This window comes from Musca domestica, unplaced genomic scaffold, assembly GCF_030504385.1.
Source record: "Musca domestica strain aabys unplaced genomic scaffold, Musca_domestica.polishedcontigs.V.1.1 10, whole genome shotgun sequence".
Classification (NCBI taxonomy): Eukaryota; Metazoa; Arthropoda; class Insecta; order Diptera; family Muscidae; genus Musca; species Musca domestica.
The window spans coordinates 3029400-3056700 of NW_026712115.1; the positions used below are offsets into that span (position 1 = coordinate 3029400).

The window sequence follows — 27301 nt, forward strand, 5'->3', positions numbered from 1 at the left end:
CACTGGCGTCGTGAGGTGGCAACATTTTGCAGTTGGTCGGCATTTTTCCACTGCGTAGCACTAAAATTCGCAACTCTGGGCGCCCTTTATAAGGGGTCAAAAGGTTTCCTTACCCCGCCTCTAGTTGCTGGCGACTGGCATCTTGAGGACCTTGTTACTACTGCATTTTGTAAAGAGTGTTGCCGTTGATTTATTTGTATATTATATTTTCATATAACTCGATGCAAGAAGGAGGCAACCTTTGCGAGATAGGTTTTCAGCCTGATTCACAAGCCATCGAGGACAGGACCCGGCGCCATAATCGAGCAATCATCTGCATACTGTATGGTCTCTATTCCTGGAGGACGCGGAATTCTGGAAAGGTAGGTGTTAAACAACTAGGGAGACGATACCCACCTTGAGGAACTCCCTGTTTCACTGTGCCAGATTTTTGTTTTGAAACTCCACGAACGTCTGACGTACTGATGTACAGTTTATTTTCCAACGTTTCAAACTAGACTGAAGAGAAATTTTCTCGACATCCTCAAACAGTGTGGGCGGTTGACTACTACTTTCCCATTGCACGGTATGTTGTGGTTACGTCCTTGACGAAGAAGGATAGTATTCGCTACTGGTGGCGACAAAAGCGAAATTGGACTGTATGACTACCCTGGGCTGGCATCCTTGTCTGGCTTCAGTAGCGGTATCATCACGCCCATTTTTTAGGCTTCGGTAACTATGTGGGTGGCTTTTGCGAGTACCTACCCCCAGCGTATGGTTGACCTTCACTTTCAATTTCCTCACTCTGAGATCAGTAGGGTTTAAACCCTTTCACGTTCATTCACCCTGCCTCTGTTGGAAAATTTGGTCTTATTATTGGACACTGAGTTATATAGCGAGAAGCAGCAACATTGAAACGAAGACTAGTGAACTCTCAAAATTCTAACCATGGTCCACCACATAGGAGTACAATATTAGAATACCCATAATGAAACCTGGCTTTGAGTATTATATGGCTGTTTAGCCATAGATGCAGGTATATGGTGAATCAAATCTACCTCCAGTTATTAAGATTGTTGAAAAAAAAATTAAAGACAATCAGGAGTTGAAAGAGCAAAATGTAGCCTATAATGTTGCAGTCTAGGAGACGCTTGTAAGGTTGCATACCCCAACAAGGACTACAGTAATTACTTTCCTGTAGTTTCGTAATTTGTTTAAATCGTTGAACAGTTTGTTACTATATCCCACGCTCTGCATTCTTTGCAATGAATAATATGTGGTCTTAACCCCCTAGCTTTTTCCTATAAAGTTTGTGCTGGAGCAAAGTGCGATTAAAACTCTAGGTGAACGGTACACTAAAATCCATTATGGAAGGATTTTCTCGTATTTTAATAAAACATTTTTTTTTTCTAAAATTACAAAAGATTTCCAAATTTATTTGACTACATAGAATTTGTTTCACTAAATTTTGTGGCTCTGCCGAGACCCAAGTTTTCGAAAAAAAAAACATGTATGTATTTAACCTAAAAACATCCTTAAAAATAACTAATATAAAATCACAAATAAATACCAAAATCTTTCACTTAATAAAAAATCATAAAAAATGTGCACTTTGTAAAATTTATTAAGAAAAAAAAAAAAAAAAACAGAAACATTAAAATTTATTACTAATTGATAGTAAGTAATTCTCAAAACCAAATGACTTTTCTAAGTAAAAAATTAAAAAAAAATAACTTAAATATAAAAAATAATCTACAAGCACTCTCTGAACTAAAACATAAAAAAAACTGTATAATTATTATTCAAACCAAGGCGAGTAAATAAAATACCGAGAATTTTTCTGAAAATAAGTCATAACAATAAATATTGGAAATTTAATTTATTGCAAAGGCGCAAAAAGGAAGAACAAAAAAAAAACTAGAAAACTTAGCTTAATAAACGTATCTTGTCTGTATTCAAAAAATTTAGTTAATTTTTCTCTTCATAATTTTGTACTGATAAAAATTAGATAATCATTTCATTTCACTATTCTTTGTACGGAAATTTGAAACAATTTTCAAATCCACCTGAAAAGCCTTCTTTACAAAACCAAACAAAAAAAAAAAACGAAGAAAAAATGACAAAAAACTCGAACTCATCAACTTGAATTGTACTGTCTTAATTTAGTGTGCGATTTTTTACTTTCTAAAAAGTTAAAGAAAAAAAAATGAAATCATAAATTTAAATTAAGCATTTTAATAGAAAAATAATTAAAATTTAACTTGAAAATAAATATTCAAATTCAAAGCCATTACAAAGACAAACAAAAATGCATTTGCGGAGAAATGCAAAAAAAACATTTAAAAATCTATGAACATGTTAAAAAATAAAATAATAAAAATAAATCAAAGAATAAATACTCAAAAGAAATATAAGCTAAGTTGTTTTAGGAGGATTTTTAACGACTATCAGACCTACAAACGTAATATAAGTGTGTCCGGTTACTTTTCCTGCAGGAATTGTCCAGCGACATCTTTCTGAGAGAGTAAGGTAGTTTTATTCTCTTTTGCAAGGAATATGCGAAAAGTAAACAGACGGTATTTCTACAGAAACTTGCAACTAATCAGCTGATTTGTCAAAAACAAACCAATTTGTCCCCCATTAAAATAATTAAAAGAAAGGAAGCACCACCAATTTTACATGTTTTAGAAATAACAAGTAAAAAAGCAGTAAGTTGAGCCCCGCCGATCTTTGAATACCCTCCACCATTTGGAACGCTTTTGACAAATTTTCAAATAAAATAAAATCCGTTAAAAATTCTGTTAAAATCTTGAAAATCCCGAATGTAGCCGTTATATTAGGGTCGACGACGTGGACCTGCATAGGCAACTTTTGTCATAAACCATTACAATATTCAAATTCGAAACTTGAATAAAAAAATTCGGTAAATAATGTAGCTAAAATCATCAAAATTCCGAATATAGGGAGGTACCGTTATAAGGGGGATATACGAAGAAGTGGACCTGCACAGACAATTTTCTGTCTTAGGCTGTAGTATTCATTACGAACTTCAAACACCTAATTGGAAACAATTCCGGTGAATAATGTCGCCAAAATCATTAAAATACCGAATATCGGGGGCTATCGTTATGTGGGGGCTATACGAAGACATGGACCTGCACAGACAATTTTCTGTCATAGGCTTCAAATACCAAATTTGAAACAATGCCGGTGAATAATGTCGCTAAAGTCATCAAAATACCGAATATCGGGAGGTAGTGTTATATGAGGGCTATACGAAGACGTGGATCTGCACAGATAATTTTTTGTCATAGGCTGTAGCATCCGTTACGAACTTCAAAACCCAAATTTGAAACATTTTCGGTGAATAATGTAGCTTAAATTACAAAAATACCGAATATCGGGAGGTACCACTATATGGGGGGCTATATGAAGACGTGGATTTGTACAAACAACAAATAGGGAGGTACTATTATATGGGGGGCTATACCAAAACGTGGGTCCACCATGTTATATACTATGGTGGAGGGTATAAAAATACTAACACACAAAGCTGTGGATACGTATAATTTAAGACAGTTTCATTAGCCTTGTGTGTTTTGGAAATAAACATTTTGTTTGGACTAAAAATTACTCTCGTGAGAATTGGGCTTATAGTAATATTTGGGTCAAATTCGATGTGACGTTTCATGATTTAATTAATTTCTAATAATAATTTTCAATAGGTATACACATGGATCAACCAGAAAGTCCTTTATAGTCCACTTTCACGTTATCGGATATGCATTTCTTACAGAGATATGGCAAGCTTTTTGTAAAAGTAACAGGTAGTCATAGCATTTTTTTCACAATGGCATCTTCGTTTTAGGTTGAAAATAATAAACAAAACGAAATTGTTATTAATTTCGTGAAATGAATTTATAATTCAGTTACTCAATATAAAATAAATGATATGCGTTATCCATTTCTTTATTTAAATATATTTTGCTGTTATTGTCATATTATCATTATAAAATATGGCAACATGAATTCAGTAAACTTTACGTTAAAAGATAAAGGGAAGATGCTCTAGCCTTTTGCTTATCGGACAGTTTTAATTTAAATGAGACTTGTAATTACGAAAAACGATTTATGTGTCCGACAACATAAATTTTTTTATCTATCGGAAAGATGTAATAACCGGCCTTATAGTGTCAAATTGACTTTTAAATATGTCGAAATTTCAAAAATGTATATTTTTGAAATTAAAATAATTTATTAAAAATTAATTCTTTTGTTTACATTTTTGGACATATAATTCTGACACTTTTATTACGTTCAAAAACAAATTTGTATGTGGTTGTTGTTACGTTATACAAAACACTTGCTGTTACCTGTATTATTTTACAATATTTTTAATTCCTTAAGGGTGGGGATATATAAAAGGGTGGCTGGCTTGAGCCATCGGCTGGCTTCTCCTCCTAGGGCCAAAATCGAACTAAGTTAACCTAAAACTTAAGCCAGCCAAATAAGCGCTTTATGTATTCCCACCTTTACCCCTTTGTCTTAAAAACAGAGACTTTCCACAATTAAACTTACCTATCATGAATGAGGTTCTATCAGTGGGTGTGTGACATAAATACGTCAAGACTCTGCAAATACACAAATTATTTCATGAAAGTAAGTTGGGTGGACACACGGGTAATTCCATGAACTAAATATAACAACACTGCCAAAAACTCATACGATTTTTGGTGAAAGAGAAATATTGCCAGCATTATGAACTTAAGGTTTAGGTTTGCCTATGAGTGTTTCCTGGGTTAACCTTCTTTATGATGTTTTTTTTGAAGTATAAGCAGTGGAATTTACAATTTAGACGGACTTGGGTTTTCCTTTTACAACTTAAAACGTACTATTAGATACTTTTTAACCGGTTTCTAAGTGTCATGAAGGAGGTTACGAAAACCAAGATACAATAAAACGAAATATATGCTTTCTATATATAATATGTAGACTTTCTACATGTGAATGGTGCTTTGAGTAATATATTTCGTCTTTAGATACCTTTTATTGAACCAGCTGTTATTAATTTGCTATTAATTCATGTAGAATGCCATATTTTGCTTTGGGCGCCAAGAAGAAGCAATGTAAATAAACACTGATTGTTTCTCATGTTTTAGACCATGTCTTCGAGGAATTTCACAATTTTATTATTTTGTTAATCTAAATATTGAATGAATATGTCTTCAAATGATGGAATATTCTCACTACGTCTGGTTATTGCCGACTTTTACATGGAGAAACCAGTGCCTGGCTTGGATCCTGTCTATTCGGAATTTCGCGGCAAAGAGATCAAAAAGGTTGGTAGGAAAAGCAGTGTGACTTGGGATAAATGAGGAGCAATCCTTTTAGAATGTAAATTCTAGAAACTATGTATTTGTGTGTTCCAATGTACATTCAAATACTTATGAACTAAGGTGACATTTTTGGCAGCAAGTTTTTACCATAACATTTTAAGGCCGGTTGAGATTTTTGGTTCATCCTGCACCTAAATATACCCAAACAAGTCCTTGATATGATTCGGAAAAAGCGTGTCATAATTTAAAAGTATTATTTGTCCTTCTCCGCCCATAGGTTCCCATTATACGCATATTTGGTTCAAATGCCCAGGGTCAAAAGACTTGTATGCATGTCCATGGCGTATTCCCCTACTTCTATGTGCCCTATGACCAAAAAGATTTCGAGTCGGTTAATAAGGCAATATATCAAATAGCAATGAATTTGGATAAGGCCATAAATATATCTCTGAGCCAAGGGAGCTCGAATGTTCAGCATGTTTTCAAGGTGCAATTGGTTAAGGGCATGTAAGTATTAATTATTTTTATATCTTCGGTAATTTTTATAAATTGTTACATTTATACAGACCATTTTATGGCTATCATCGTTCAGAGCATCAATACCTAAAGATTCACATGTTTAATCCTCGTTTTGTGCGGCGAGCAGCTAATCTATTACAAAATGGAGCCATTATGAACAAACATTTCCATCCACATGAAGCTCACGTACCATATATTTTACAATTTATGATTGATTATAATCTATATGGCATGAGTATGATTCATGTTCCATTGGAAGTTGTAAAATTTCGTCGATCAGACAATTCTGAAAGTGTAGCGGTTAAGGCAATCAGTGAGGCTCAGCTTTTAGACTGTGATATTGCCAAAAAGATTTCATGCTGTAGTCTTGAATGTGACATTGGTTCAAGTTTTATTTTGAATCGTTTTCAGCTTGTTACAAAAGGCAAGAATTCCTTACATTCCAATCCGGGAATAGAATCTATTTGGAACGATGAGAAGTTACGTAGAGAAAAATTGTTTGAGACTTTTAAGGATGATGAAGAGAAATTGAAAGGGGTAATGTGATAAGATTAAAATACAATTATTTGTTTTAAAATGCAATATCTTGTTTGCAGATTCCTGCCCTTGAAGTCCCACCAACACAAGAGCGTCCCATTGCATATCCCACTGAAAGCGAAGTATTCTATCGTACTGCCTTAGTTAGTAAACTAATAGCGTTAGAGAATTCCATATTGGAAACCACTCAATTAACTGATCAAACCATAAATTGTACACAACAATCGAATGTCTCAAATATGACCATGAACACTAGCCTCAATTTAACAAGACAACAAAAGCGCACATTTAATCTTACAAAAATGATGGAAAATGCTGTTTATCCCGAAGAATGCTCCGATGGAAGTGAGAATTTAATAAATGCTTCCTTTGTGGAGAATCATTTGTCCAATAACAATGTTTTTCAACAAAGTATTTCGAACAAAGAATTGTTGGATTTAACAAGAGCCGATAGTGAAAAACTATCAGAAGATGAAAGTATATTCATGGATGAAACCATAGTGGATGAAGAGTTGGTATTAAGTTTAACACAATCACAGCAGCATGTTCCACATAATGCAACATGTAAGTAGTGTGTTGGCGGACTGAGGCAATATACATAAATGGTTTAATAAATTGTTATCTTTTTGTAATTTTTGCAGTACGAGAGGAAGACGTGGAGTTGTTGAATATCTTACAACAGTTAGAAGAGGATAATAACAGTGAAAAGATAGATTTGGATAGCAGTTTGGCTCCGTTATCACAAAATCAAAAGGAGTGTAAGTTTCTAGGAAAATTCACGCAAAGAATCCCACATTTACATTTCAAAACCACCCCCATTTAGTTGCCCTGTCTCCCGAGCTATTAGACAAAGAGACCGCCGCCGCAGCAGTATTGGAGAAATCTCACTGTGATGATGATTTAAATAAAACCGATGACACCGATGATAATCTACATGATTTTTCTGTTGCCCTTGACGATTTGGATGATCTCATTTTGAAATTGACACAAACATCAACAGAAAGAACGATACAAACATCTTTACCACAAAACGATGGTTCTGATGATATACTTAAAACACCAAGTAAAAGTACAAAAAATATAGCCGCAGCTAAAACACCACCACGTACCCCAACTACGCCACAAAGACGACATACACTTGGCGCCGCATCGCCATCTCGTTCGCCGAGAACACCCAAAAGTGGTCATAAATACAAACCGTTGCCCTTGGTTATTACCAATCGTTCGACAGGGAAGCGTAAGTTTATAATGGAAGGCGAGAAATTGTAGAGATCTGAAATGTGTTATGCCTTTTTATTTTAGAAACAGTAACAAATCCTGATGCCGAAGCTTCTTCTTTATCATCGGTTGCGGAGAAATCAAAGAATTTGTAAGTTTTTTATTTTATATTTTTTTCCTCAAATGAACGATTTAAAAATTAGTGAAATATATGAGGTTGACCCTAGTTAGGCGTAAAAGGAGTTTCATTATAAGAACCTTTGTACAAGACTGGTACATATCAACAGTTTTCGACACCGGGTAAACTGGACGAAATTACAATTTTCAGTTATAGATTGTGTTGAAGTCGGCGTGAAGATATTTCAAAAATGCCAACGACATCTATTGACGAAATATAACGTTATGACATTACAAAATGTACAGTACTTTTTTAGTAATGGCGAATACAGTACAATATCTCAATGTGACGTGTAGATGGCACTTGAAACGCTATGAAATGTTTTTTGCTAGACGTCGTTAACACACATAAGGGTCATAGGATGTGATTCTCTGAAAATCCCCTAAAGGCGAGGAGTTTTTATATCGAAAATTCGTTTTAGGATTTTAGATAACAACCAAATTTAAGCCATTAAGACCGCAGCTTCTTCTCCTATTTGCCTTCATATTTATCTTCTACTTTAGTCGTTTGACTACAATTCCATCGAAGTACTTACCATCTGTAGAAAACTTTATTCCATTCTGATTTTAAAAAGTCGTTCATCCAGAATCTCTGAGCTACCTGTTCATCGCATTATAGTTAGGTTTAACATGTTAGATTTAAGAATGCGCTGCTACGCACTCGGAGACCTTTGTTCCATTGTGTTCATTCTAGGAATAATAAATAGCTGTGAAAGAAAAGAAAGGTATGTAAGCAAAAAAAAAGCTGACTTAATGTTACCATTTTTTATTATACCCTCCACCATAGTATGGAGGATATATTAAGTTTGTCATTCCATTTGTAATACCTCGAAATATGCATTTTAGACCCCACAAAGTCTATATATTCGTGATCAGCATAAAATTCTATGTCGATTTAGCGATGTCCGTCCGTCTTTGGAAATCACGTTTTGGTATAGCCCCAATATAATGGAACCTCCCTATTTTCGGTGTTTTGGTGATTTAAAGGACATTATTCACCGGAATTGTTTCAAATTTGGTATTTGAAGTTCGTAATGGATACTATAGGCTAAGACAGAAAATTTTCTGTGCAGGTCCACGTCTTCGTATATTACCCATACAACGTTACCCCCGAAATTAATGATTTTAGCCACATAATTCACTGGAATTTTTTAAAATTTGGTATTTGAAGTTCGTACTGGATACTACAGCCTAAGACAGAAAATTGTCTGTGCAGGTCCACATCTTCGTATAGCCCCCATATAAAGGTACCTCCCTATTTTCGGTATTTTGGTGATTTAAACGACATTATTCACCGGAAATGTTTCAAATTTGGTAATTGAAGTTCGTAATGGATACTACAGCCTATGACAGAAAATTGTCTATGCAGGTCCACGTTTTCGTATAGCCTCCATACAACTGTACCTCCCGATATTCGGTATTTTGATGATTCTAGCGACCTTATTAACAGCAAATGTTTCAAATTTGGAATTTAAAGTTCGTAATGGATACTACAGCCTAAGGCAGAATGGTTCCTCCCTATATTCGGTATTTTGATGATTTTAACTGCATTATTCACCGAATTTTTGTCGCATTTTTTTCGTATAGACCCTTGTATATCGGGAACATTTGGTATTTTTAAGATTTTAACAGAATTTTTAACGTATTTTATGGTTTTTGAAAATTTCCAAATTCTTTCCAAATGGTGGAGGGTATTCAAAGTTCGGTCTGACCGAGCTTACAGCTTTTTTACTTGTTTTGCTTTTATACTTATCGAAGTATGCATTACTCTTGAACAAGATTTTTCAGCTGACGAGCAAGAAGAGTTTCGGTGCATTTAAGTTATATTGAGTCAGATTAGTCTTTAAATATTTTAAAAATATTTTCTTGCAGGATTTCATTGCGCAGACGAGTGGCAATGACCGAATTAAGGCGCAAGAGTATTTCTGTGGAGTCATCAGAGCAAGAAAACGTGTTTGAATTCCCTGTCGTTGAGGAAACTGCCAAGTAAGTTGTCAAATAAAATATGATGTGATTTTTTCCTCAATTGAAATATCTTGTCAATCGTTTTGGATATCTTATTCGCAATAATGCGCACTCAATGAATTACATTTATTTTCATTTCAGTGTCAATCGAAGACGTTCGAAAAGAAATTTGGATAAAACTCATGTTACATGTAATCTGACTCCACGAAGAACCAATGAGAAATTGCTGCGAGTGTACAGTGTAGAAGGTAATGAACAAATAGGGCAAATTCAGGAACATTCTGAAAATGAAATCAATGAAATTAATTCAAGATCCCAAAAACAAGAGGACGTAAGTGGTGGAAATATTGAAATTTTCAAAAGTAGGAAACAGAAAGTACAAACGAATAAAAACGATATTGAGAAGGCACTTTCAAATCACGAAGGAAGTAGTATTACCACACTTTTTAAGGACACCATTCCATCTGCTAACCAAGACAATGTGGATGAAGATAATGATGAGGTTATTGAGTCCGATGATGAGGCTGACAATCCTTCATTTCAGTATCGAAAAACACCGAACTTAAAACGTCTAAGACGTAGTTTTCTTAGCACATCACGCTTGGCTAAAAGACTCAAAATAACTTGTGAAAATGGTGAGGTAATTGCCACCCATTTGGAGAATTCAAATGCCATGAATAGCGAAAGAGATAATTTAAAAAATCATAAAATTAATTCAGCTAATTTAGAGAATGGAGCTAAAGTAAAGAATAATGAACACATGTTAAAGTCTTTAACAGAGAAAGGGAGCGAGGATCGATGTGAAAATTTAAATAACCATGCTAAGGATCATTTGATTAAAAACACTCAGCATAAATATTGTCAAAAGTTAGGGATGGCAGAAAAGGTTGATACTATTCCTACGCCAAGAAGGAAATGTCGTGTACGTTTGAAAAGAGTACGTCAAAAAGTGTCTGCAAATTTAAGAGGAGAAAAACAAGAGAATGTTATTCCAAAAGAAGTTATTGAAAATCCAGACTTTAAATTACAAAATTTGGAAATATCAAATGAAACAGAAATCAATGGAGAATCTCTTCTAAATCATGTATTACAAAACTGTGGCATACGAATTCAAAAAGTCTCAGAGGTATATTCCAAGCCAGCAAACTTGAAGAATAAACAAGATTCTGTACATGCAAAGGATAACAAAGAAGTAGACGGTACGATGCAAGAAAAGTCGGCTGGAATTGAAACTGCAGCTAATAAAGGGAAACGTTGTGATACTTTTAGTACAATGCAACACAAAAGTCCCGTCAGTAAATTTTCCATTAAAAACAGCAGTGTAGAAGCCAGTACAATAGAGGAACCATTAAATAAAATTCAAACTACAAATGAGGCTTCACAATATAAATCTGCCCTACAAGAACCTACAGAATGTTTACAAGAAGGAAATAACAATGAATATCCAATTGAAGCAGACAATATGAAAGAGAAGACCACAGAAACACAACCAGAAGAATGCCAACCAACAAGTGATAATGAGAAGCACAACGACACCTCAAGTACTATGGAACATTTAAGATTCGAAACAAGTGGTGATTCGGAGGAAACATTCAAAACCATTGAACGTTCAAGGGAAACATCTATGATAGATGTTGTAGATGAATGGGACGATGACAGAAGTCTGATAGTTGATGATAACAATCAGAGTTTCGTGAAGAATATAACTGTTTTGGAAAGCGATATAGCACAACCGTCTGTAGGCTTAAAAACAACAGATGGAGGTAATAACGATGCAAATAACAAGCAAACTAATTCAAATGATCGATTCACTCTAAGGACTCTAACAGAGGATATCCAGTTAAGACCAAATGAAGATTCTAAAGACCTGCATATTATGTCAAAACACTTATCGGAAGATTCCCAAATATCTTCAGCGTCATTGGGATTTTCCGGAAATAAGAATTTATTCAATGCACTTCTTAAATTATCTGCTCTTGGTGAGAGTCTGGGAAAACCAATGGCAACCGAAGACTCCGATAAACCCCAATCCACAAATATCCAACATTCCAAATCTCCGTCAATTCAGTTTTTCTCTCAAAGTTCGGAGGATGAAATCATCGAAACCCCAAGTCCACCCATAGAAAACCATATCAAAACCAACAAAATTTTAACATTTTATGAAAACAGTCCCTCGTTGTTTACTCAAAATTCAAGTCCAAGTTCTTTATTGCAAAACAAACATTCAGGCAATTCCTACGAGGATAATAACATTCAAATAATTTCATCCTATGAAAGCAATAGCCACGATTCTCCACCTCTAGATTCAGAGGTTATCTTGACCCCACTTGATTTACCACCCACAAGAGAGGAGGTTTTGAAAGGTTGTGAAAAACTCAAATTACCAGAATATGAATTTCAGAAGCCGTTCTACAGTAATCCAGATGATGTTACCAAACACAAAGAAATTGGTTTTACAATTCTACAAATTAATAGCAATAAACTCAATGATCTGGAAGAATTTCAAAGTATTTTGGGTAGTGATGTAAAGGGTCTTACTCTATGGAGACGACAACAGTTGATGCGTTTGGGTGGACCAGAAATGTTGACTCGATATCGCAACTCCCAGCGCGTCAGGGAATATTTTGCCAATCAAACAACTGTAGCCATTGAACCACAAATGTCGGCGCCCTCTAGACAGGATGCAAAACTTTGGCTCAAAGCGCGAGAGTTGTTAAAACTAAAAGGAAATCTCAAGGAAGAAGACGCAAAAGAGAAAATGCACAATTTAGCCGCCGAAGAAGATAGTCCAATTAAAGTGAGGCGACAAAAGGTTACAATGATGTTGAATGCCGGTGGCAGTGATGGTGACAATGATAGTGACACTAGTTTAAATTGTTCTTCCATGAGTCTAACTCTAACACCTTTAACCCCCGGAACGCCCGTAGTCAAAGAACAATCCCAAATAAATCGCGAAATAAACAAAAGTTTTACTCCGGTCACTACAAAATTGGAAAAAATACCATTGGAACGTGTTAATCCATTAACAAGAAGACGACACAATAGACGTGTACTGAGACGGGTTTCATTGAATAAAAAAATGCAAGAAGCCATGGAGAAACATAACCCCCCCAATGCCACTACGTATCAAGAAGATGTAAAGGACAAGGATGTTGTGCCCACGTGCGCCGATGAAAGTATTCTGCCACATTCTTCGCAGAACAGCGAATCCAGTGTATCCAGTCAAACTGCCTTAGCCGAGTTGGAACGTTCTTCGTTTTTGCGCCAACTAAACGTCCATGATATAACAACTGGTGGCGGTAGTGGCCATAGTAATGATACAACATTTAATAGTAGCTATGGCTTTAAAGTGGCTTTAGAAAATCTACAACAAGCCAAGGCAGATATTGAGGTAAGTAAAATTTATTTTGTAACTTGTAGTTCTCTGAGCTAATAATAGGCTTCATAATGGCTAGTTTGATTATGTGTATCTGGCAACTTTTTCTTTTACCAAAGGCTTTAGCGGGGCATCGACCTCTAAATATTTATATAAAGAACAAGATTTCACATAGCTTGAAAGGACAGTTGTGACTACATTAACCGCTCTCTCGACATCGTTGGTTGATTTCAGACGGCTAGAGTCCTTTTTCAACTCTGTCTTAAGGGATTTAAATTTTTGCGAGTCTGTCCTTTTTGGGTTCCTATAAAATTTCTGACATTTAGTCACCAGGAAGAATAGCATATTGCAGTCTGAGAAGGAACACTTTTCAAATACCTTTTAATTGCTAATAACAAAGAAGTCCATATTGGAGTGCTACCCTTATTTCATCATCATTGGCACTTGGATATTTAAGCCGAGAATCTTCCCCCAGGCCCGCTGACTGTCCGTGACTGCTTATTTATTTCGCAGTTACCCAGTATATGCACTGGGCCTTCCACTATTCGCAACCTGTGGACATGTTCGATAGCAATCAACTATGCTCCACGCAGGGGGACGGTCTGGCTATTCATGATCCAAGATGCATGATGGTATCCGTGTTGGAGTATTCAAAACTAATCTAAATATTAAATGCTCCTATAAACTTAATGACAATTACAGCGCTGTTCAGGCGGAGGAGAGGAGGAGGCTGCCAATACGGAACCTTCTAATAACATTTTAGGGTTAGTAACTATCCGAGTCAGCACCGCCCTTAAATCTTTCAAGTCAAGTGCCATTGAATCGAGAGTCATATCTGATTGCCAGAAAGTCCTCTTTGAGATAACTGAATTCATTACGCTTTGTTGAACACAGCAATATAGTGAACTAGCTGAACCCGGTGCGCTTCGCTACCCCTTTTGATTTTATATGCATTCAAAATTTTATTTACCAATATATGTTGGATAAAGAAAAACAAATTTAAAAATTAAAAAAAAAAATATTGCACTAATTTAATGCGTTAATAAACAAAATCATTACAAAAGCAGTAACATGACATGCATACACGAAGGGTTTGTCCTTTGGATTTATTTATTTCATAGCAAATACCAAGCCTGCAGGAAACTGCAATTTTTTTTAAGTAGAGTGGCATTTCTATTGCAATTAGTGAATTCGAGATAGCAACATACTTCGCCGTAATAAGCGTATTTCAAATAAATTGTTGTGTTCTTTTTTAGTGTTAGCCTAAGGCGTTGTGGGTCAATGGTTCTTATTAAAATCATATCCCAATCTGATCCGATTTAAATATAATTTTAAAAAAATTACTTTTACACCAAACTCCGCCACACCTTTCATATTTCATTGAAATTGGTGCGTCAAATATGTGAAATCGGTCGAGAATATATATATATATATATATATATATATATATATATATATATATATATATATATATATATATATATATATATATATGGGTGCTATATCCAAATCTTAACTAATTTCGACATCATCACATTTATTATTATAACCAAATTCCGCCACACATTCTGAATTTCATTGGAATCGGTCATATATATCGTGTTTGGTGCATAATATGTATGAAATCTGCCGAAATGTATATGTTAGCTATATCCAAACCTCAACTGATTTCAATATAATTTGGCAATTTTTGCTGGTGCCAGATTTTGTCTTTCTCGCTTTGGGTGCATCAAATATGTGAAATCGGCTGAGTATATATATGGGAGCTATAATCACATCTGAGCGTATTTGAATATAATTTTCAAATTTATTTTTGTACCAAATTTAGCCACTCATGCCGAATTTCGTTGGAATCGGATATACGTATCGTGTTTTGTGCATCAAATATGTGAAATCGGCGGAGAATATATATTTTGGAGCTATATCCAAATCTGAACCGATTTTAATATAATTTGACTAATTTATTTTCTAATCAAAATCCCGTTACATATTCCAAATTTCTTTGGAATCGAACATACATATCGTGTATGGTGCATAAAATACATGAAATCGGTCGAAAATATATATGAGAGTTATATCCAAATCTGAACCGATTTTAATATAATTTGACAAATGTATATTTGTTTTAATTTCCGCTACACATTCCAAATTTCATTGAAATTAGAGATACATAGCGTGTTTGGTGCATCAAATACATGAAATCGGTCGAAAATATATATGGGAGCTATATCCAAATCTGAACCGATTTCAATTTAATTTGACAAATTCATTTTGGCTCCCAATTCCGTTACTTATTTTAAATTTCATTACAATTGGAAATACATATCGAGTTTGGTCCACCAAATACATGAAATCGGCCGAAAATGTATATGGGAGCTATATCCAAATCTGAACCGATTTCAATATAATTTGGGAAATCAATTTTTTAGATAAAATCTATCACACGTTTCAAATTTCATTGAAATTGGGTATACATAGCGTGTTTGGTGCATCAAATGCCTGAAATCGGCCGAAAATATATATGGGAGCTATATCCAAATCTGAACCGATTTCAATATAATTTGACAAATTTATTTTCGGATTAAATCCCGTCACACATTCCAAATTTCATTGGAATCGAACATTCATATTGTGTTTGAGGCATCAAATGAACGAAATCGGTCGAAAATATATATGGGAGCTATATCCAAATCTGAACCGATTACAATATAATTTGACAAACTTATTTTTGTTCCAAATTCCGTTACGTATTCCAAATTTGGAGACTGTATCTTCAACCAATCAATAGATATGTGCATATAAAATCTAAATTTTTGGGAGGTATCTCCGATTCTGATGCTATATCTCCAGTTCCAAGTGGAAATTCAAAAATGTATATAGCCTATGTTACTTTCAGGCGATGTTGCAGTATATATGGAAATTTTCAGGAAAATCTATTCAGCGGTTTTCGAGTCCATAAATTACAAACAAACAAACAAACAAACAAACAAACAAACAAACAAACAAACAAACATACAAACATTTTCCTCTTTTATAGATATAGATGACGAAATGACTGATAAATAAGCTCGCAGTAGTTTCCAGTCAATTAATCTACCAATTGATGAGACTGTTAAACCACCGATAAGCAAATATAAGTTGTTTCAAGATGACTGTCACCGAAGATGCTTGCATAACATCTAGCAATCTCGAGAAGAAGATCCTGCACCCTTCTATCGATTAACAGGTCTGATTTAAGCGATGGGCATACTGACTGGCAGCTACAGCATCACATATCTGACCGCCCTAACGTTCTTCTCATTATACTTACGTTTGCCAAAAGTAGCTCTTACCTAACCAAACCCTACTAGTAATACACCTCCACTAACCTACCTTTCTTTTTATACCCTCCACCATAGTATGGAGGGTTTATTAAGTTTTGTAATTTTAGACCCCACAAAGTATATCTATTATTGATCAACATAAAATTCTGTGTCGATTTAGTGATGTCCGTCTGTCTACAGCCTATCTCAGAAAATTATCTGTGCAGGTCCACGTCATCGTATAGTGGTACCTCCCTATTTACGGTATTTCGGTGATTTAAGCGACATTATTCTCCGGAATTGTTTCACATTTGGTATTTGAATCTTTCTATTACACCCATACAATGGTACCTCCCTTTATTAGGTATTTTGATGATATAGCGACAGTATTCACCAGAACTGTTTCAAATTTCGTATCTAAAGTTCGGAATCGTTACTACAGCCTATGACAAAAAATTACTTATGCAGCACCACCCCTTTGTATAGCTTCCATACAAAGGTTTTCATTTGAGCTGTATTTTTCGGCAGATTTTTTTTTTAGAAAATGTTCAAGTTCCTTCCGAATGGTGGAGAGTATAAAAATTTGAGCCGGCTGAACTTGGCTGATTTTTAGCTTGTTCTCTTCTATAACGTTCCCTTTCCTATCACCACTGTTTCTGAGATAAACACAATTGTCCAAAGGTCTCCGTGTGAAACATGCTGCTGTGCATCGTTAAACCTAACCTGTTTCAACTTACCGCACTTTGTTATTTTTGCCAATAAATAAGTGTCAGTCTGCCCTGAACTATGTTCTGTATTTCTTTGCAACAATTTATATTAAACAATACTTTTCCAATTTCAGTTCAATTACCTAACCACGGTTACCTTGGAACTATTTGTGGCCACTCGTGAGGATTTCTTTCCAAATCCCCAAATCGATGAAATACGCTGTATATTCTACGCCATTGAAAATAGCATTCCCAGTGATCACATTGATGACGCAAAGAAATTGCCTAGGAAATCTTGTGGTTACATTATGGTACATGATCCCCGTGATAAGGTAACGAAAGAGGGTCATATCCATGGACTGGATGAAGATATTGAAGTCACAATTGTTAACAATGAAGTTGAAGCGTTGGAAGCTCTATTGGGCCTATGTTCACGTTGGGATCCCGATATTTACGCCGGCTATGAAATTGAAATGTCCTCTTGGGGTTATATTATTGATCGGGCCAAGTATTTATGTTTAAATATTGCACCTCTGCTGTCACGAGTTCCCACCCAAAAGACTAGGGAATTTGTTGATGAAGATCGGGATTCGTTTACCGATTTGGATGTGGAGGTAGGAACAATATTCGCTTTATGAATAGCAGATGTACAACAATATCTGCATTTTAGATGAAACTGTGTGGCCGCATTCTATTGGATGTCTGGCGGCTCATGCGTTCCGAGATAGCCCTCACTTCCTATACCTTTGAAAATGTCATGTATCACATATTGCACAAACGTTGCCCCTGCCATAGTTATCGTTCGTTGACGGAATGGTATTTTTCACCCGGATCACGTTGGATTGTTTTGGAATACTATTTGGAAAGGGTAAGAGGTACGCTGGCATTATTGGATCAATTGGATTTGATTGGACGCACCAGTGAAATGGCAAAATTGATTGGCATACAATTCTATGAAGTCCTGTCGAGAGGTTCACAATTTCGTGTGGAGAGTATGATGTTGAGGTAGGCTTTCATTTGCCAATAATAAATCATTTAGAGGTAATATTTTCATTACTTAATTACAGAATAGCTAAACCCAAAAATTTGGTGCCCGCATCGCCCAGCGTTCAACAAAGAGCCCATATGAGGGCGCCAGAGTATTTACCCTTAATTTTAGAGCCCCAGTCTAGATTCTATGCGGATCCCCTGATTGTTTTGGATTTTCAAAGTTTATACCCCAGCATGATAATTGGTTATAATTACTGTTTTTCAACTTGCCTGGGACGTGTGGAACATTTGGGAATGTAAATAGGCTTTTCTCTTTTCATTACCCACAAACTAAGTTTACTTTAAATGTTATCAACTTTTCAGATCAACCCCATTTGAATTTGGTGCCTCCCAGCTGCGTGTCTCACCCACAATGCTGCGTAAACTGGTGGATTCTGATCTCATCACAATCTCTCCATGCGGTGTGGTCTTTGTCAAGTCGTCCGTACGTGAAGGCATTCTACCCAGAATGCTGACCGAAATTCTAGACACGCGTCAAATGGTAAAACAATCCATGAAGTTACACAAAACCAATTCAGCATTGCAGCGCATCCTTCATTCGCGTCAATTGGGCTTAAAACTGATGGCAAATGTCACCTACGGTTATACGGCAGCAAATTTTAGTGGTCGCATGCCTTGCGTAGAGGTGGGCGATTCGGTGGTGGCTAAAGGCCGTGAAACATTGGAGAGGGCAATTAAAACGGTTGAAGCCAATGAAAAGTGGAATGTTAAGGTTGTCTATGGTGACACCGATTCTCTTTTCGTTTTGGTACCTGGTCGCAATCGCGAGGAAGCTTTTCGTATTGGTGAAGAAATTGCCGATGCGATAACAAAACAGAATCCCCATCCCGTAAAATTGAAATTGGAAAAGGTTTATCAGCCGTGTATACTGCAGGTAAGAGTGTGAAGAAATGTTCAAAAATGGCTTTCTAATCTGATGGTGTTTGGAAAGAATGAATGTTTGGCAATTATTTTTATACCTTACAACACTGTGTGTTGGGGGTATTATAAGTTTGATTGAGCCAAAAATTATATAACACCTCGAAATATTGGTCTCCGACATAGGAAAGTATGTATGGATCTTTCTATCTCGCCGAGCTGAGTCGATCTAGTTATGTATGCCCGACCGTCCATCTGTCCATGTTAATTTATAATCAAGCTACAGGTCACAATTATGACACGATCCTCACAAAATTGAAAATTTAGGTGGGGTTAGAACCCTTTAGTTTTGGAGATGATTGCAAAATATTTAGGGGTTGAAATGGACCAAAAACAGGAAATTTTGCTGATTTTTGCAGTTGAGTTTAGGACTGTTATGTAAGAAAATAGGAAAATTGGACTTAACCGCGAATATTTTTAATCACAGCCAAATCACAATACATTAAAAGGTCACTTCTGGCCAATACAGTGATGCTAATAGCCAAGATATCGGATATGTAGCAAAATAGATACAGTATACAGGGTGAGATGAAGAAACTGAAACCTGCAACAATTTTTTACATTTCTAAGCCACTCATCCGACAGCTGTTAAAATTAATCCAGTGACAGCTCTTAATATTGTTTACAAGCGTACAAAAGCATTTTTGTGAGAATTTTCCAGAAAAAAGTTATTTGTGATGGAATTCAAGCGTGATAGTGTGATTTCTTTATATTTAGCTGGAAAAACCACTCTCTCCACTCAGCATTTAAATGTTAATTAAATGTTTTGTGTCTCGTACCATCGCTCGTTACCGTGATGCTTTTAGCGTAGCCCGACGTCAAGGAAGTGGACGGAAGAAAACAGCAACATCAGCAGAAATGGTTCGAAAAGTAAAGAAGCGATTTGATCGAAACCCGCGTCGCAGTGGCCGAAAAATGGCTCGTGAGCTCAACATATCGCAAATATTAAAAATGAACTCGGGGTATAGCCATTAAAATTCCACCGCAACGGAAATGTTAAATGTTAATTAAACATTTTGTGTCTCGTACCATCGCTCGTTACCGTGATCCTTGCAGCGTAGCCCGACGTCAAGGAAGTGGAGGGAAGAAAACAGCAACATCCGCAGAAATGGTTCGAAAAGTAAAGAAGGGATTTGATCGAAACCCGCGTCGCAGTGGCCGAAAAATGGCTCGTGAGCTGAACATATCGCAAATATTGAAAAATGAACTCGGGGTATAGCCATTAAAATTCCACCGAAAAAAAAGACTCAAAAGAGCTAAAGAGTTGCTTCGCTTGGCCGAAAGTGGTGACTGCCGAATTTGGGTTTCTCCGATGAGAAAACATTCGTTGTCCAGCAGTTTGCAAACAAACAATATGATCGTATTTACTTGCCAAATAGGTCAGCTGAAAATGTGCGCCTTCGGTTGGCCCACAGAACTCAAGCGCCGGCCACGGTGATGGTATGGGCTGCCATAACAGCCGATGGTCGCTCTCCGCTCGTATTAATCGACCGTGGCATCAGAATAAATACCGAATATTATCGCGAAAATATTGTGGACGGTGTATTAAAGCCTTGGGCATGCAGACATTTTGGCCGCAGACCTTGGACATTCCAACAGGACATAATTTGATGCTATTTCCGACATTTTTTGCTTTCATTCAATGAAATTCAAAAAAATGTAAAAATTATGGCTTTTGACTTTGTTGCAGTTTTTATTTTTATCTCCACCTGTAAATGTAAAAGAAAGAGATCTTAGTTATTCTCCTTATAAGCTAAGAACCCCAGGGCCGATTTTCACAACTCCCATCTATTCGAAAAGGATAAAATCTTAGAAAAATATACCAATAAAAAAGTGACAATCTTTTGTTCCACTTTTTTTTTCAAATTTTATCATATTTTTTATCGCATGCGATTTTTTCAATTTGATTTTCAATTTTGAATTGTAAATTTTCTAAATTTTTTCTACACCCTGCAACATTACGTTTTGAGGGTATTATATACAGTTCGCAATTATCGTCCGATCCTCACGAAATTTTGCATGGGGGTAGGGTTAGGGTCAGATTTAAAGCCTATTGTTCTTAAGATGTACATTTAGGGGTTCAAATGGACTACAAAAATTAAAATTTTTCTAATTTTGTTTTGTAGTCGCTCTATAGGCCACAATTGAAAACTAATCGAAACGGTATTTTGCATCAGAAGAGAGTTAAGGATAGGGAAGAAGTCTAGCATTTTGGATGACCATTGGATTATATTTAACTGTAAGTTGGACCACAACTTTCGTGTGAAATTGTTTCGAATACCTAACAACATGACGTAGTGCATAAATATTGGGTAAATGTCCCCGGTTAAAACCCATCTGGGCAGGGCTCTATGACATTATTTCAAAAACGAAATCTTCCAAAATGAAATTGGGTATAAGGGGCTTCCAACATATTGTAGTGCTGTAGGGTATTACGTGGTTGGCCCCGCATGACTCTAGCCTTTGCTTACTTGTTTTTGTATATTTTATTCCAGACTAAAAAACGTTATGTGGGTTATATGTATGAAACTCCCGATCAAGAAGAACCCGTCTATGAAGCAAAGGGTATTGAAACTGTGCGAAGAGATGGCTGTCCTATGGTCGCAAAGGTAAGGCAGTGGAAAACATTTGAAAGCTTAGCTATATTTCATTCCCTATGTATGACAGATGTTGGAAAAAGTTTTACGAATACTTTTCGAAACCGCTGACGTTAGCCAAGTGAAGCAATATGTTTGCAGGCAATTTACCAAACTGTTATCTGGACGTGCCAATATACAAGATTTAATCTTTGCCAAGGAGTTTAGAGGCATGAATGGCTATAAAGCCAATGCCTGTGTGCCTGCACTGGAGTTGACAAGGTACAGTGAACTATTGGTAAAATTAAGAGAAACTTATTAAAAATTGTAAATTGTTTTTATTGTGATATATAAAGAAAATGGATTCAGACAGATCCTCGTCGCATACCGAGACGCGGAGAACGTGTCCCATTCATAATAACCAATGGGCCACCCGGTGTGCCATTGATTCGTTTAATACGTCATCCGCATGAAGTACTGGCCGATGAGGGTCTCAAAATAAATGGCATATATTATATAACTAAGGCCATTATACCGCCCTTAAATCGTTGTTTGCTTTTAATTGGAGCTGATGTCAATGAATGGTATGTTTATTAGCAGGATAACTTATTAACATAATAATCTACTTCTACTTCCTCCTCGACTTCAAGGTTTGCAAATTTACCACGTAAAATCCTTATGACACCAGCTCTGTCATCGGCCAATGAGGTCATACCCTGTGGCAATAGCAAATCAAAGAAAAGTACAATATCCCAATTCTTCTCCTCCACCAATTGTATGGTGGACTGTGGCCGACACACCAAACAGGGAATATGTGATGTTTGTTGTGGCAATCCGACACGTTCCATGATAATATTACAAGCGAAAATGTCCAAAATTGAAAAAGGATATCTGACGACGCAGCACATTTGTCAGGCATGTTGTGGTCGAGTTGGTGATTTGAAATGTAGCTCATTGGATTGTCCGGTGTTGTATGTTTTGGAAGTGAAACGTCGTGATTTGCAACAAATTGTACATTTTCGTAATTTAATTAAAGAGAAATTTTAGTCTTAGATTTTTAATATATAAATGTATGCATGCTGTAAATTATTTATTATAAGAAATTGTATTGTAACATTTTTTATGAAAAAAAAAATATTTTTGCTGGTACAAAAACTTTGTTGTAAGTTTTCTTAAATTCCCAGCAGATTCATTCTGACTTTTATGTCCTAATCAGTAGAGACGCCATGTCTACCACGTTGAAGAAATATCTATAAGAGGTGAACTGTATTGGTAGCCTAATCTTTAACAATCGACTTCGATTCGGACGACTACTAGAAAACACAACATGCTTTAAAACTGACATCGAAAACGTGAAATTCAACAGAACCCGCTTCCACCAGGGGAGTGACCAAATTCTCTGATTCGATATCGAAAATTTTTCCGCCATTGAGTTCATTGAGTCATAGGGCACACCTAGCAGCTTGTTCTTCTACAATAAGACTTAAGGGTTTTAAGTTGAGTAGGGTGTCAAGTGCAGATTGCGGTGTGCTTTTAAAGGCACCTGTAATTAGTATCGCCGACTAAGTCTAACCCTTTTTAAGGCAGAAGGCATTTTGTCCTATCAAATATAATGACATGGCGCCCAATCCTAAGAGACCTCATAATTAGATGCATCTATTAATTTAATAACATAAATGATACATGAGTTCTATTTATGAACAATTCTGTCGAAAGTACTTCCAGGCAAAAAATTAATAAAAGACTCTAAAAAGAAAAAAAAACAATTAGTTTTTCCCATGGTACAATAAGGAGGTAGAACCGCTTTGGAGGACAATTAAAAATGCATCGTATTATGCGCCCTTGTATCACACGGTGGGCAGACGTTCCGCACAATTTTATAAATTGGCGACCAGTACTAATTTAGACGATTCTGAAAATTGTTGAGCCCTATAACGGTTTGGATGACTCCCGCGGTAACATCCATGTAGGTATTGCATCGAAAGCATATGATTATGCTGAACTATGGGGAAGAATTGTCATCTCCACATGTAAATGGTACACATGCGTCATTTTGTCGGATGTGAATACTTTTCCATTGCATTGCACTCACGTTCGCAGACCACACCGAATGTGAACCTTAGAATTTTGGGGTAGGCTCGTGATCGCTATTATATTTTCCTCGACCTGCACATTCGGTTCTCATTACTGCAAATCAGGTGGTAAAGAGTGTAGCCGTTAAATTCGAGGTAAGCTCAGCGAGCTGTTCAATCTGTAGGGCGAGGAATGCCCTGGGATGTTGTTGTTTCGGGTCAATCCGGTATCGTAGAACCCGTTGCCGATTTAGGTTTTTATACAAAGAAAAAGTGACCACGCCCATTTTTTTTTCGATTTATCTAAAATCCTAATATTTGCCAAAATCATGAAGATGTCTGTTCCACAGTTATTATACGACGTAATCTTGACTCTCTCCCTCCAACCCAAGGTATCTGTTTGGGGTCAGAGGAACTGGCCACACCTACTTCTTTAAATTTGAAGAAGTATAGTATCACATCAGTTGAGAATGGTTGGGCCGATTTGACTCAAATTTTCTTTTGTTTATTTGTAATTACAATGGAATCGTTGTCATGAAAGAAATTTTTGAGAAAAATCGCGGAACTGAAAAAATTTACTATTCTATTATGATATGGAACTTTGTGTAGAATTGTTTCAGAATTCCTTTTGGAATTGAAAATTCTTATTAAAAAAAAAAAACGAAAAAATTGAGAAAGTTTGCATATTTCCTATACATTCTGTTATATGGTTGCCATACCCAAATTTTCCATTTTGATTAGATATGGAAATAATCCATCGAATGAGAACTCAAAATGCAAATTTAATTGGGACTTCGATCAGTGAAATACCGAATATGAAGAGGCACCGTAATAATGCGGACTACAAAACAGTGGAGTAGAAGTAACCTTAAATCATAGGTAACGTTATACGGGCTCTATGCGCTATCGTTAGTAATTACACTGAGCCACAGATAATCTTGGGTTTGGGAAATTTTTTCGGTTGAAAAATAAAAATCGCAAAAGAGTGGTTCCCGGATCTAACTTTTTTATAGTCCATTTTATATAGCTTACTTATACACAAAGTTACTTATACAGAAGTTACGATAAAGTTTTAAATTTGATACAGTCCTAGGGGTTACATGAGCTATCATTTGAACAAAATATGTATCAGGTTGGTCTACATTGTGATATAGACCCCCTCAAATGATATAGCCCCTTTCAAATTCCTCAAATGTTGGTAATTTGAGATTTTAGAATAAAAAACAAATTCTTTCAAATAATTAATTATTCATTATAACTCTTATGTGAAGGTATCCGGTGATTTTAGCTATTACCAGGGTCTTGGTCACATTTTTTAATTGATTTTGCCCTTATTTGGCATCTAGCTTCAGGTAGAAGACCTCTTCGCGGAAATGATTCAATGTCAATGTTTCGGAGTAGCGCTCATATAAAAGTACCTCCTGCTTTTACCTATTTCGAGGGTTTTGATTATATTTTCGAATCAATTTGACTTAAAATGTGTGTTTAGGCTACTTTGGAGGTAAACACTAAATGTATACTTTTTAATATATATGCTATATTATTTAGTTTTTTAACTATCAAACTAAAACCTCGTACTGAAAAATAGGATCAGGTTTTTTGAAAGACGTGTTTATTTAATCGAGTCATCATTTATATTGAAAAATGAGCTCGGGGTAAAGCCATTGAAATTCCCAAAAGTGCAAGAACTTACACCGCAACAGAAAGAAGATAGACGCAAAAGAGCTAAAGAGTTGCTCCGCTTCACCGGAAGTGGACAAACAAAGTTGTTGTTGTAGCAGCTCATACATCTATGTTCGTTCGGTTTCCATTTTTCTGTCTCAAAAAGGATGCAACCTGTATGGGTTGTGTCCATAACGAGACTGGAGTTAGGTGAGTAGGCTTAGCTTGGCAGCGAAATAGGTGCAGCGTGTCATGTGGGCCTGTGCCACAAGCTGGGACGGAATGCCATAATTCATGATGGGCATTGAAATCCCCTAGCACCAGACGGTTATTGCATACCAGATGTGAACTGATATAGGCATATAACGTGGGGCACAGCTATTAAACGGCAGAATGTACACGTTGAGCACTCTACTTCGGCGGTTCCACACTTGACCGCTACCCCCATACATTCCATGTTGGGTCACTAGTGTCAAGCTCAGGCGAGATAGGTCTGTACTGGACAGAGTGGTGCAATAGGAAAGCTAATCCTCCACCTCCACCCCTGGAGCGATCCTTCCTCAGTACGTTGTATCCATTACAACTTTGAAGCCTGCAGGTTGTACTCAGCTTCGTTTCCTGGATCGCTGCGACCTTGATGTTCTTCCGACTCATGAAGCTTACGATTTCGTTAGTCTTACCTCACAATTTAACTGGAGAAATGACGCATTATCCGGAACTTGAACAGCAATGTGTGGCGTCAAATGCTGCGTAAATTGCTGTTGAGGAGATTGCGGGGGAGTCTCATATTGCGACGACGATGAAGACTCACTGGGGTCTACATTGACGCAGCAGGAAGCAATGTAGTCCCTTTCGCTGTACTCCTGTATCCGGTTTAAGCCGGAACAATTCCGGAAATGCACCCACTCCATGCATCCGTTGCATCTCACCGAGACCGATCTGTGGTGGATGCGATTACGACAAACGGAGCAGAACCATGTTCCGGGGTTGGTCTCGATCCCGGCTCGGGCAAAAAGAATACGGAGCAAACATTCCGGGTAATGCTGCTCCCACATCAGAAAAATGGACGAACACAAACATGTATTTGCCGGGGTGGCGGCCCCTGGTCGGAGAATTGTACCTCCGAGTCAATCCGGTACATAGAACCGGCCGCCGTGTGATTGGACAAACAAAGTGATCGCGTTTACTTACCAAAGAGGTCAGCTGAAAATGTGCACCTTCGGTTTGCCACCAGAACTCAAGCGCCGGCCATGCTGATGGTGTGGGCCGCCATAACAGCCGATGGTCGCTCTCCGCTCGTATTAATCGACTGTGGCATCAGAATAAATGCCGAATATTATCACGAAAATATTCTGGAGGGTGTATTAAAGCCTTGAGCTCGCAAACATTTTGGCCGCAGACCTTGGACATTCCAACAGGACTCAGTACCATCGCACGCAGCATGCGCTACCCAAGAATGGTTACAAAATGAGGTTCCTCGCTTCATTTCCAGCGCACAATGACCACCAAAATCTCCTGATACCAATCCGTTGGAATATTGTGTCTAGAGTAATTATTTTGGAAAGCAAGGTTGCTACTAAAAAATACCATAGTGTCGATCACCTCAAGCAAGCGCTTCGCCAGGAATGGGCCAAAATACTGCAGAGCAACATTCGGGCAGTGTGTGATGTTTTCATTGGCCGTTTGAAGGCCATAATACGTGCCAAAGGTGACCAATTCGAACAAATCAAAACTTATTCTAAAATTTGATTTTATTTCCGACATTTTTTTGCTTTTATTCAATAAAATTTAAAAAATGTAAGAATTATGGCCTTTGACTTTGTTGCAGTTTTTTTTATCTCACCTCTATATATTTAAAGGAATTCTCTACTTTCCTGATTTTGCAAGTATTAATAATACAAAATTGA

The 27301-nt window shown here is 36.6% G+C and overlaps 1 protein-coding gene across 1 annotated transcript; it reads left to right on the forward strand.

Moving 5' to 3' along the window:
• Positions 1 to 5094: 5094 nt before the first annotated feature.
• Positions 5095 to 22829, forward strand: LOC101895080 (DNA polymerase zeta catalytic subunit). Its single transcript, XM_011294157.3, has 17 exons — positions 5095 to 5318; positions 5593 to 5822; positions 5882 to 6371; positions 6431 to 6935; positions 7013 to 7129; positions 7195 to 7608; positions 7674 to 7740; positions 9639 to 9752; positions 9873 to 13122; positions 17251 to 17730; positions 17787 to 18121; positions 18184 to 18402; positions 18470 to 19040; positions 21580 to 21693; positions 21752 to 21942; positions 22017 to 22244; positions 22311 to 22829. Exons 1-17 carry the CDS (start codon positions 5193 to 5195, stop codon positions 22705 to 22707), a joined length of 7848 nt encoding a protein of 2615 aa, XP_011292459.1. The 5' UTR covers positions 5095 to 5192; the 3' UTR covers positions 22708 to 22829.
• The last annotated feature ends 4472 nt before the right edge of the window (positions 22830 to 27301 follow it).